Raw genomic sequence first — 12,610 nt, forward strand, 5'->3', positions numbered from 1 at the left:
TCGCTGAAATAGCGAAGTGACCGTTACCCATAGACATACGTTGCATATGCGTTGCCTACCTTTAATCGACGGAGGAGAAGATGCACAACGTGACATTTAATTACAAACTAATACAATCAGCGACAAAATGGCGTTAATCAAATAAGCACAAAATACTAAGTCTTATAGCGAGTCCATTTATAAACGTTAGTGATCCAATGATTCCCAAACAGTGGTCTGCGGGGACCATAATAAACGGAATTAAACGAGACTTTCCTGTCGACGTTTCCCAATATACCTTTACATCTGTCCCTTTTAGTTTATAAAAACGTTTTTTATATTATTAAATGGCAAACAATAGCCACATGGACATTAGCAATTGCATATGAAATTGCAAGAGCGTCGGTGGCTCAGGGGGTCACTTGACTTGCAATCTGCAGGTCCTGGATTTGAATCCCGCTATGTATGTGTTTTTCGATTTCCGATTTACATATGTACATTTATCCGACATCCTTACGGTGAAGGAAAACATCGTGATGCTGCACATATCTGAGAAAGTCAAAGATATGAGTGAAGTCACCTCACTTGGCCACCGTGGTTGACTATGGCCTAATCACCCTTAACTTAGGGTAGGCTCCGAGCCCCTCAGTGGCGACGTATAGTGAGCTGATGATGATGATGAATTGCATAATTTTAATCGACAGGGTAAGGGACGCACATGTTTCCCCACTTTCCCATGCTATCCTTTCCTTATAAGAAAAAGCGTGGGAAGAAAACAAGTCTAAAATTAGATGTCTTGTTTGATTTTCAAGCGAGTAATCTTTTAACAAACTTGAACCACTTTTTTTGTATAAGATACATGTATCTCGTAATTCAAGTTTTTGTCTTATCACAAAGTTAAACAAGTTTTTATATAATTAACGTATAAATATTATGTGCATCCATCCATACATATTCAGGATTGAATTGTAAGTGAAAGAAAATGGCAACATTTAAAATTATGAAAATCTATTACGTTATTTTCGTAAGTTAACTGTAATTTTTTTCATATTAATATACTTTCTTTTTTATCTTATATCTTTAAATGAGCAATTCTTATCGGCTCCAACGATTTTCATAAAATATATACTAAATATAGGGGGTTTCGGGGGCGATAAATCGATCTAGCTAGGAATCATTTTATATTCTTATAGTTAAAATTGTTATTTCGTATCTAAAAAATCAATCAAAATTTTAATGTTTAATTGTCGTTTTTTGCTTTTTTTTCCGTTGTATCTGTTTTTATTCTGCTTACCCTACCTCGTGCTGTGCAAATGGTGTGAAAACAAAAGGGCCAGCTGAAAACCAGCGCAGGATTGGTCAAGACCTCCCTGCACCAGCTGAGCTGGCTACCTTTTTTTTTGCCACATCCTCAATTCATTTAATTTAACTTGTTTTTTTTTGTAGTTTTTCTTTTCCTTGTTTGTGGCAATAAATATTCATTCATTCATTTTTATATAATGTCATTTTATTCGTGTTTTATAGATAATCAACTTAAACATAAACTTAAGTTTTTCTATCGTTAAGATCGAAAAATATTATTCATATTTCATCATTTTATTAGTAATTCGTACTTAAATATAATTTCCAAAAATCACAATTAAAAAAAATACGGTCATCCAGACTTTTTGAATAATATTCGATGAAAAATTTTAATTATATTAATAACTTAATCCATTAGTTTTGTAATTAAAAAAAATATTAACTACATCTGTATTTTTTTTACAGTTCTTAAACATCGCATTAAGTTCCTGTGGTGAGATTATTTTTATATATAAAAGAAAGTGGTGTTAGTTACACTATTTATAACTCAAGAACGGCTTTACCGATATGCCTGAAAATTGGTGAAGAGGTAGCTTAAAGCCAGGAGACGGCCATAGGACTATTCAATATTTTTTTTTCGAATTTATGCCTTGAAGAGCTGCTTTTTATTTAACTTACTAATATTATAAATGCGAATGTTTAGATGGATGTGATGTGGATGGATGGGTGTTTGAAGATATCTCTAGAACGACAGAACGGATCTCGATTAAATTTGGCATACGTATAGAACATACTCTGAAAGATAACATAGGCTACACTATTACTTGCTATCACCTAAGACTGTCCGCGCGGAAATAAAAAAAAACTTAATTATTAGTCTGTGTTCTTCCAGACTATGTTCTATATATATGACAAATTTCATCGAGATTCGTTGAGCCGTTTTAGAGATCTAACAAACATTAATATATCTAGACATTCGCATAATATTAATTAGCTGTCGCCCGCGACTCCGTCCGCGCGGGATGAAAAATAGATGTTGTCCGATTCTCAGACTTAGTCAATATGCTCACAAAATTTCATGAGAATCGGTCAAGCCGTTTCGGAGGAGTATGGGAACGAAAATTGTCACACGAGAATTTTATATATAAGATAGGATAGAAAACAAAAATCTTATTTATATTTTTCACAGATGTAACATATTTCACGGATGAGGTTCACAGTTTTTCGGTGAGTTTAGTCTTATATTATTATCTATAAATACTGTTAGGAATAAAATTCGATGTGCCGGTGTGACGCACTAGCCTTATTAGTCGACGTTTATGCCCCCTCACTACATCTGACACTTGACTTTATTACAAAAGCGCGCCAAATAATTCCAACTTATAATGTCTAAAAATGTATGTCTTATGAATTAAAAAAAAAAATATTTTATTACAGGCTGATAAAGAAAATATTTACGATATTTTTTCGGTAATCATTTTTTATATATTAAAAAAAATAATTTAATAATAGCTATAAAACTTAACATCTTCAAATTTTTTTTTCAGGGCGACAATGATAACAAATACGATGTTTTCTCCGTAAGTTTACCATCCATTCAAATTTTTTTGCCTTTATAATATTAGTAAGAGTACTCAGTTATGTTTTCCTCTACTGTATAATAATGCTATTATAAAACATTAGCTGTCGCCCGCGACTCCGTCCGCACTAAACGGAATGAAACATAATTAGTAGTCTATGTGTTCTTCCATACTATGTTCTATATGTATGACAAATTTCAGTAAGATCCATACAGTCATTTTAGAGGTACCTTCTATAATAACAACATACATATAAACATTCGCATTCATAATATTATTAAGATAAGATAGTAAGATGAATCGGCTCACTATACGTCCCCACCGAGGGGCTCGGAGCGTACCCTAAGTTAAAGGTGATTAGGCCATAGTCAACCACGCTGGCCAAGTGCGGGTTGACTTCACACATATCTTTGACTTTCTCAGATATGTGCAGCATTACGTTGTTTTCCTTCACCGTAAGAACGTCGGATAAATGTACATATGTAAATCGAAAATCGAAAACACATTGGTACATGGCGGGACTCGAACCCAGGACCTGCAGGTAATTTTACAAGTCAAGTACTTGACCCCTGAGCCACCGACGCTCCCCTAGACGCAGAAGAAATTCATAGATACGTGTGAAGTCAAACCGCACTTGGCCAGCGTGGTTGACTATGGCGTAATCACCTCTAAGTTAGGGTAGGCTCCGAGCCTCTCAGTCGGGATTCATAGTGAGCTGATGATGAAATTATGACTACGAAAATAATAACTAAACTTATTTGTCAACTTAGAGGCAATCGTTTTATTTTATTTTTAAAATGCTTCCTTTTTTCAATCAGGGCGACAAACAGGAGTTTGAAGAATCATCGGTAAGTCTTATGAATTTTATTTATAGTAATTTTTACTTTGATATATAGATAACTCATACTATTTTTTTTTATTTTTAGTGTGACATAGACGAGTTCGATGTATTTTCCGTGAGTTGTTTTATTCTTAATTAGCTGTCAGAATTTAAAAAAAAAACTTAATTAGTGTAGCCTATGTGTTCTTCCAGACTATGTTCTATGCGTATGCTAAATTTCATCAAGATCCGTTCAGCGGTTTTAGAGATATATTCAAACAAACATACATCTAAACATTCGCATTTATAATATTAGTATAACATATTTTTAATTTTTAATTTGAGCGTCGGTGGCTCAGTGGTCAAGCACTTGACTTGCAATCTGCAGGTCATGGGTTCGAATCCTGTACCAATGTGTTTTTCGATTTCCGATTGACATATGTACATTTATCCGACGTTGTTACGGTGAAGGAAAACATCGTGATGCTGCACATATCTGAGAAGAAATTCAAAGATATGTATGAAGTCAACCCGCACTTGGCAAGCGTGGTTGACTATGGCCTAATCACTTTTAACTTAGGGTAGGCTCCGAGCCCCTCGGTGGGGAAGTATAGTGAACTGATGATGATATTTTTAATTACAGGGTGATGACAAGTTTGATGTTTCATCGGTAAGTTGATGAATTTTTCTAAGTTATTTGACTTTTCTTAAGGAATTGTTATTTAATGTTAGGAAGAAATTCCGATGTGTGGGTGTGACGCAACACTAGCCTTATAAAAATGTCACACCACAGAAGACAGGCGTGAAGTGGAAGCAATTCCGCGTTTCGTCTGATGAGTGTGCGTCCCGGAGGCCTCATTTAGTCCTCTATCCCTTCCCATCCTTTTTCTGATAAGGAAAGGATGGGAAGTGGAAGTGGACTTTCCGGATGAGAGGATGCAAGGAAAGGGAAGATATTTTCTTTCTGTGCATCCTCTCCTCCGTCAATTAAAGGTAGGCAACGCATATGCAATTGCGTATGTCTATGGGCAACGGTCACTTCGCTATTTCATCGATTTCAGGTGGCCGCTCGCTCGTTTGCCACCTTATGATAAAACAAAATGTCATCGTTTATATCCCCTCACTACATCTGACACTTGACTTTGTAACGAATGCGCGCCAAATAATTCTAACTCATAATGTCTAAAATTAGTAATACAAAATCGAACTGGATGTTTTCTCAGTGAGTAATTGAATTTAAGACATCTCAGATATAAAATGGTGTTTGCCGTGGTATATTAGTGAAATCTTCCTCCGACACCGACTCCCAAATAATAAGGCGTTCATAAATTAACTGAGGTGTTATTTAAAATCTTCTGCTTGCGCTCCCCCCCAGGTGAGGTGTCGTGAGATTTTATTCCCCCATCCCCCAATCTCACGTGAGATTTTTCAAAATCCGACTTTTTTACGTAAACACGTTGGATTGGTATTGTAAAAAAAAAAATTGCTTCTTGTTTTTATTTACGACTAGTTAAGATTAGTAATCAATATTGCTGATTGCTGGAACAAAAAAGTATAATTTTTTTTTTTGTTCCGATCTGAAAAAAAAAATTGCGTGATATTTGCCGAGACCCGCCCTCTCTCCAAAGTAAGATTACATGAGATTTGACTCGACCCCCTCCCGTATGACTGTAAACTATAAACATATTAGAAAAAGAAAATATTTTTTTTTTATTTTCGAGTGTATTGATGTCATTATTTTGTTACTCTTTAGTGCATTTTGTTTGAGAATGTGTTATTATAAGTCGGTTTTCCTTTTTGCAATTATACGTTTTCAAATATATTTTTTATTTGCAGGGCGACAAAGAGGACGAGTTTGACAGTTTCTCAGTAAGTTTATCTTTAAAAAGAACATGCAACTCTTTTGCATTTTTTTAAAATAACGATTGCTTTTTAAAATTCAACAAACTAATAGGAGATTTTTGAATATCAAGGAATATCTTTTTCTTGATTTCAGGGTGACAAACAGGAGTTTGAAGAGTCTTCGGTAAGTTTCTTTTATTAAGACATTTTTTTTTATTTTATTATATATTATTGCTCATCGTATTTTTTTCTTTACAGGGTGACAATGAGTTTGATGTTTTTTCTGTGAGTTTTTGTATTTTTGATTTTTTTCTCTAATTTTTTTAAGTTTTAAAACAGTTCTATACTTATTATAATATTTTTTTTATTAGGGCGACAAACAGGAGTTTGAAGAGTCTTCGGTAAGTTTCTTTTATTAAGACATTTTTTTTATTTTATTATATATTATTGCTCATCATATTTTTTTCTTTACAGGGTGACAATGAGTTTGATGTTTTTTCTGTGAGTTTTTGTATTTTTGATTTTTTTCTCTAACTTTTTTAAGTTTTAAAACAGTTCTATACTTATTATTTTTTTATTAGGGCGACAAGCAAGAGTTTGAAGAGTCTTCGGTAAGTTTTTTTATATTAAGACATTTATTTTTATTTTATTATATATTATTGCTCATCGTAATTTTTTCTTTACAGGGTGACAATGAGTTTGATGTTTTTTCTGTGAGTTTTTGTATTTTCATTATTTTTTAATTAACATTTTTAAGTTTTAAAACAGTTCTATACTTATTATTTTTTTATTAGGGCGACAAGCAAGAGTTTGAAGAGTCTTCGGTAAGTTTCTTTTATTAAGACATTTTTATTTTGATTTTATTATGTATTATTGCTCATCGTAATTTTTTCTTTACAGGGTGACAATGAGTTTGATGTTTTTTCTGTGAGTTTTTTTTTATTTTTTATCGTTACAATATTCGTAAATGGAGTATTTATTCTTAACTTTTTTTACAGGGCGATGAAGAGAATGAACTAGAGGTATCGGTGAGTTACAAAGATTTCTATCTCTATGTTTGAAACAAATAAACTTTTAATTATTAACAGTGGTAGAGCCCTCTTCTACGTCTTCGCATGAATTGGTCTCTTCCGATGCAATACCACGACCACACAGAAGACACGCCTCAAGTGGAAGCAATTCCAACTACAATCTGATGAGTGTGCGTCTCGCAGGACTAATTTTAGTCATCTTTATATTCCTAACCTTTATCTTATAAGGATGTGAAGTGGAAGTTGGATTTTTTTTTTTTTTACAAAAAATATTAGCAGATTTTTTTGTAAATTTACTAATATTTCTTTTACCATTCCAACTAAGTTAAAGGCTTGTGCTAGGATATGGTTTACGACAATAGTCGAATGGCGGGATTCGAACCCCCGACCTCGTAATCAGAAATCCGTACCCCTAACCATTAGGCTATTGACGCTTAAACGCTAATTTACTGGACGAGATGCATGGGAAGGTAAAATATTATCTTTCTGGGCATTATCTCCTCCGTCGATTAAAGGCGATGCATATGCAATTGCATGTCTATGGGCAACGGTGGTTTAACTCTTTCCTAGAATTACGCTTAAATCACATTACAATATTCGTTCAATTAATTCACATAAATTATTTATTGTTTTTGTTTCATTCTTATTAATTTCTTTTTGTATTGGCAACATTCAAATTATTATAAACTTTTTTCCTGTACTGGCAACAATGGTGCATTAGACGTTCATTGGATATAAGTGTGCTACGAGAACGCGGGCTATTTTTCTTATTTTCGTTACATAAGTAACTATTCAATAAATAGTTAAAAAAACTACACGAGCACTTGTTTAATTATACAAATATTTAAAATAAAACTCAAAAACTTCATGGGCCATTTCAAAATCTACTCTAATCATAGTTAACTACATAATTAACTACTACATGAGTAGTTAACTATGATTTAAAATTATAAAAAAACATTCAGACTAATTGATAACCTCCTACTTTTGTAAGCTAAAAAAGTGGCTTAATTTTTTTTTAAAAGAAAAGTTTTTATTATAGGTAATACAGATTAAACCAAGAAATAATAACTAACATAATAAAATTGCACATAACTAAGAAATACATATTTTAGTTAATTATTCGTTTTTTTTTTTTATTATATTTTATATCATAGATTTAAGAGTTCATGTATTCATAGAAATAACGATGTAACTAAGAAATTAAATTAGATTTAAGTTACTATTTATGGTTAGTTTGGATAATCTAGTGATGCCCACATTAGGCAATGCCTGTATTTGTAATTCTGTAGAGTAAGGTTTTTAAGTTGTTAAAAAACATTTTTTTTTAAATATGTATACAGGGTGACCTGAATGAATCTGTCATGTCTTCGGAAAACGACACCACATATGGTATAGAGCTTAGCGTAAGTATTAATCAAGAGAATTTATATCTTACTAATATTATAAATGCGAATGTTTGGATGTATGTTTGTTTGAAGGTATCTCCATAACGGCTTTATAGATCTCGATGAAATTTGGCACAGATGTAGAACATAGTCTGGAAGAACATAGAGGGTGTCCCAAAAGGTTACGTACATAGGAAGGGGGTTGATAGGGGTGGTCACAAGGGACACCAGATAAATAAAATAAAAAGTCCCCTCTGGGTATTAAAAAAAATAAAGGGCATTTTTTAAAAACTTAAAAATTTTACACCTTCTGGGGCAAAAAATGCCCTTTATTTTTTATAATACCCAGTGGGGAATTTTTATTTAATTTTTCTGGTAACCCTTGTGACCACCCCTATCATCCCCCTTCCTATGTACGTCACATTTTGGGACATCCTGTATAATGAAGTTTTTTTTTAATTCCGCTCGAACGGACTCGCCGGCTATAGCTATATATATATATTACAAATATGCTAAGTTGAATGATGATTTTTCTCTGTTTAAGTTACATTTAGAAAAACATTTAGTCCCTATTGATTTTTTAAGAAAAAATCAGATATGAAGTCTTTTTAATTGTATTTATAAAACTCTTTTCCATTACAGTGGTCGCCATCTTTGCTGACGATGTCCGGTTTGGGATTATTCTGCAAGATTAGCTCTTAAATATGTAATTCCATATTAGTTGTAGCAGAAATAAATAATTAAAAAAGAAAAAAGTTGTTTCGTTTACTTCATTGAACCTTTTTTTTTAAAACCGAAAATAATAAAACTAACGAAAAATTTCACGCAAAAAAACGCCTGTTAAAAATTTATAGCAATTTTCATAAACAACATCTATTGCTTTAAATTGATTTTTTTACACAATTAATTTGACGATACAATAAAAGTCTTGTCTTGTTTATCTTACTTATATTATAAATGCGAATGTTTAGATGGATGGATGGATTTCACTTAGAAGGTATGTCCTAAACGACTCAACAGATCTTAATACAATTTGGCGTAGATATAGAACATAGTCTGGAAGAACAAATAGGATACGTATCAACTTTTTTTAATTCCCGGCGGACGGAGTCGTGGGCAGCAGCATCCATATAAGTCAAAACAAACTTTATGCCCAAAAAATTAGTAATAAAAACAATAACCTGCTTATTACTTACTAGCTGTCGCCCGCGGCTTTCCGCGCGGAATTAAAGAAAAACTATTGGTCGCAGCGTAATGTTATAGCTTCCCCTATAAATGGACTATCCGTTAAAAAAAGAATTTTTCAAATCGGACCAGTAGTTCCTGAGATTAGCGCGTTTAAACAAACTCTTCCGCTTTATAATCTTATACATAAACATATAAAATTCTCGTATCACAATTTTCGTTTCCATACTCCTCAGAAACGGCTTGACCGATTCTCATGAAATTTTGTGAGCATATTGAGTAGCTCTGAGAATCGGACAACATCTATTTTTAATCCCGCCCGGACGGAGGCGCGGGCGACAGCTAGTATATTAGTATAGATTCTTCCGTAAATAAAACACGTCATTAGCCACTCTTTGTCCCATAATCTATATATATAATAAATATAATTTATGTGTCTGTATGTATTAAAAATATTTCGTTAAAAAATTTATACGATGCTAAAAATTAAAAACTCTTCCGGATAACCTTCAAAATGTTTGAAATTTTTTTTAGAGATATAGTAGAGCTTGCTTTAACATCTTCGCACGAATCGGCCAGGCGACATACCACGATCACACAGAAGACAGGCGTTAAGTGGAAGCAATTCCGCGTTTCGTCTGATGAGTGTGCGTCCCGGAGGCCTAATTTTAGTCCTCTTTTCCTTCCCACACTTATAAGGAAAAGATGGGAAGTGAAAGTGGACTTTCCGTATGAGACAATGCATGGAAAGGGCAAATATTTTCTTTCTGTGCATCCTCTCCTCCGTCAATTAAAGGTAGGCAACGCATATGCAATTGCGTATGTCTATGGGCAACGGTCACTTCGCTATTTCAGCGATTTCAGGTGGCCGCTCGTTTGCCACATTATGATATAAAAAAAATCCTTTTTGATTTCCGTCGAAGTCGCAAGCGACAGCTAGTTAGTAAATAATTATGTTGTGACGAATATAACAATCAACAATCAAACCAAAATGGCCGCCATACCAGTGAAATGATAGAATAATCGAGAATCGAGAAAAAGGATTATTGTGTTAAATTTTGATTGTTTATGTACACAATAGTGCAATTTTACAATAACAATTATTTTTCAAAGATTTCTTTTCAAAATATTTATGAAAATAATATTTCGATGTAAAAATAATAGCAAATAAACACGTCCTTGACATTGCGAAGTTTGTTATTTTATAGCCAAAACTTTCTGTCGCACGCGACTCCGTCTGCGAGGGATTAAAAAAAATTAGCAACCTATGCGTTGTGGAGAACGTTCAACTTCCATCCAAACATTCACATCTATATATATATATATATATATATATATATATATATATATATATATATATATATATATATATATATATATAAAAGAAAGTGGTGTTAGTTACACTATTTATAACTCAAGAACGGCTTTACTGATATGCCTGAAAATTGGTGAGGAGGTAGCTTAGAGCCAGGAGACGGACATAGAATAATATTCATTCATTTTAAAATGCGAATGTTTAGATGGATGTGATGTGGATGGATGGATGGGTGGGCTACACTAATTATGTTTTCTTTTATATATCCACGCGGCTAATAATTTAAGCTAATTTATAATATTAGTAAGATAGTATTAGCAATCAACGATTTCACGGAAAATTCTAGTTATTTTGTAACTTTTGAAGTCAAATCGACAAATATTGTATAGAAATTCGAAACAAATGTAAAGAAAATATTGTTATCCTGTTCCATATTTAAAAAAAAAACAAAAAAGTGAAAATTTATCGTAAGGGACCTACTTCACTAGCAATGTATATCTATCCTTGTTCCTCTCCTTACTTTATATCTTCCATCTCTGTCTTGCAACGACCTTGAAATGTCGAAAACTCTTACTAAAGTACTTTCTATTTGAAAATCTCTTTAATTCAATTATTTAAAGTAATTCATAATAAATAAATAAATAAAAAACATGAAATCTTTCTTCGGAACTGTTGAGCGAAACGCAGATAACTCTATACCGCAAAGTATGTTTGGTACAATTATAAAGAGATAGCTTTTTGTTACGATATTTTTATAATTTTCTTTAATTCCACATTACTTTTGACTTACATTCTGATATAAAAACGGCTAAACACTGTCGTATATTCGTCCGGTGGTACTGGTACTCAGGCGCGCAGAGAGTGACGGGCCGCGTCCGCGAAATAATATCAGTACCACATCCTGATGAAGGGCCCGCGATGGGCTCGGAACTAGTCGGTGCCGCCACCGGACGTATATACGTGAGTGTTTAGCCGTTTTTATATCAGTTTATTATAATGTCTCTTGAAAGTTTGAATAATTTGACTTACATTCTCTTTGAACAAAAGGGTCTTGATAGACAGACGGACGGACAACAAAGTGATCCTATAAGGGTTCCGTTTTTTTCCTATTAGGTACGGAACCCTAAAAATATAAAAAAAATTAAAAGGTATAACCAATATTAAATCTGTATCTATTTTTGAGAGTACTAATTTCGAGAGCGATACAATCTTTGATATTTCGTTTACTGCAAAGGAATAAAAAACATTTTCAAATCGATCTTAAGTTTTGAATGTTGATTTCAGTTGCTAATTACAATGTGTCCTCAAAATTCAAACTATAATATGTAACATAACACTAGTGGTCACCATTTGGTCGAAATTCAACCTTCTTACTAATATAAATAATTATAAATGCGAATGTTTAGATGCATGTTTTTGGCAGAAGGTATCTCCACACTGGCTGCATGGATTATATAGTCTGCACGAACACAAAAGCTACCTTAAGTTTTTGTTGTTCCGAGCGGACGAAGTCGCGGGCGAAAGCTAATAATTTAAAACATTTTTTTTTTAATTTCCTCTTCAATATTGTAAATGTATCAAAATTTACATCTATCTGTTCTCGTAAATTCCTTAAAAAATTACAAAATTTCTCTTTTATGTATTAATTCAACATTTTTGTTACTTTCCGCTTCCACTTATGACATAGGCCAAGTGACATCTAAGTGCGCAGATTGCATGCCACTTATGATAGGGTTGGCGCCAATTACTTTATTGCGGCTAAAACAAAAATGATTCATGTATTCTTATTAAACGGTTTTATTTTATTACTAGATGTGGCTCGCGAATCCGTCCGCGCGGAATTAAAAAACATAATTATTAGTTTATGTGTTCTTCCAGACTATGTTCTATATGTATGACAAATTTTAAGATCCGTTCAGACGTTCTGGAGATACCTTCAAACATACATTTAAACATTGGCATTTATAATATTAGTAAGATGATATTTTATTCGATCGGTACTTTCCTTATTTGCGTATATTCGAAGAAAAACGGATGACACGAGAATGACTTACCGTGTGTTTTTGAGACCTAAATCTGACTTTAAAACATATTCTTATCTATGTAGGTTTATAAACATATTTAGGTCTTAGAAATCAAAGGTAATTTAATTTATATTAAAAATGTTT

At 32.9% G+C, this 12,610-nt stretch overlaps 1 protein-coding gene across 10 annotated transcripts; it reads left to right on the forward strand.

The window, feature by feature from the left end:
- Positions 1-921: 921 nt before the first annotated feature.
- On the forward strand, positions 922-8,691 carry LOC106114666 (putative uncharacterized protein DDB_G0270496). 10 transcript variants are annotated; one of them, XM_013307944.1, is made up of 18 exons: positions 922-1,003; positions 1,747-1,774; positions 2,471-2,508; positions 2,719-2,751; positions 2,829-2,861; positions 3,680-3,709; positions 3,788-3,817; positions 4,325-4,351; positions 5,518-5,550; positions 5,678-5,707; positions 5,998-6,024; positions 6,105-6,134; positions 6,210-6,236; positions 6,318-6,347; positions 6,424-6,450; positions 6,522-6,551; positions 7,898-7,960; positions 8,585-8,691. In XM_013307944.1, the coding sequence occupies exons 1-18, from the start codon at positions 962-964 to the stop codon at positions 8,642-8,644; spliced, it is 618 nt and encodes a 205-aa protein (XP_013163398.1). In that variant the 5' UTR covers positions 922-961; the 3' UTR covers positions 8,645-8,691. The 10 variants fall into 10 exon arrangements, with proteins under 10 accessions (XP_013163398.1, XP_013163399.1, XP_013163400.1 ...); XM_013307945.1 differs by lacking the exon at positions 5,678-5,707 and adding an exon at positions 5,895-5,924; XM_013307943.1 differs by lacking the exon at positions 5,998-6,024 and adding an exon at positions 5,782-5,808 and having other exon boundaries at positions 923-1,003.
- The last annotated feature ends 3,919 nt before the right edge of the window (positions 8,692-12,610 follow it).

The sequence above is a fragment of the Papilio xuthus genome, unplaced genomic scaffold (genome assembly GCF_000836235.2).
Source record: "Papilio xuthus unplaced genomic scaffold, Pxut_1.1 DF828037.1, whole genome shotgun sequence".
NCBI classification, from domain to species: Eukaryota; Metazoa; Arthropoda; class Insecta; order Lepidoptera; family Papilionidae; genus Papilio; species Papilio xuthus.

Excerpts from the sequence above, each read along its gene's own strand:
- LOC106114666 (XM_013307944.1), top strand. The coding sequence starts at position 962 with ATGGCAACATTTAAAATTATGAAAATCTATTACGTTATTTTC. Across the intron at positions 5,708-5,997 it reads AGGAGTTTGAAGAGTCTTCG|GGTGACAATGAGTTTGATGT; the intron begins GTAAGTTTCTTT and ends TTTTCTTTACAG. Across the intron at positions 6,348-6,423 it reads AAGAGTTTGAAGAGTCTTCG|GGTGACAATGAGTTTGATGT; the intron begins GTAAGTTTCTTT and ends TTTTCTTTACAG.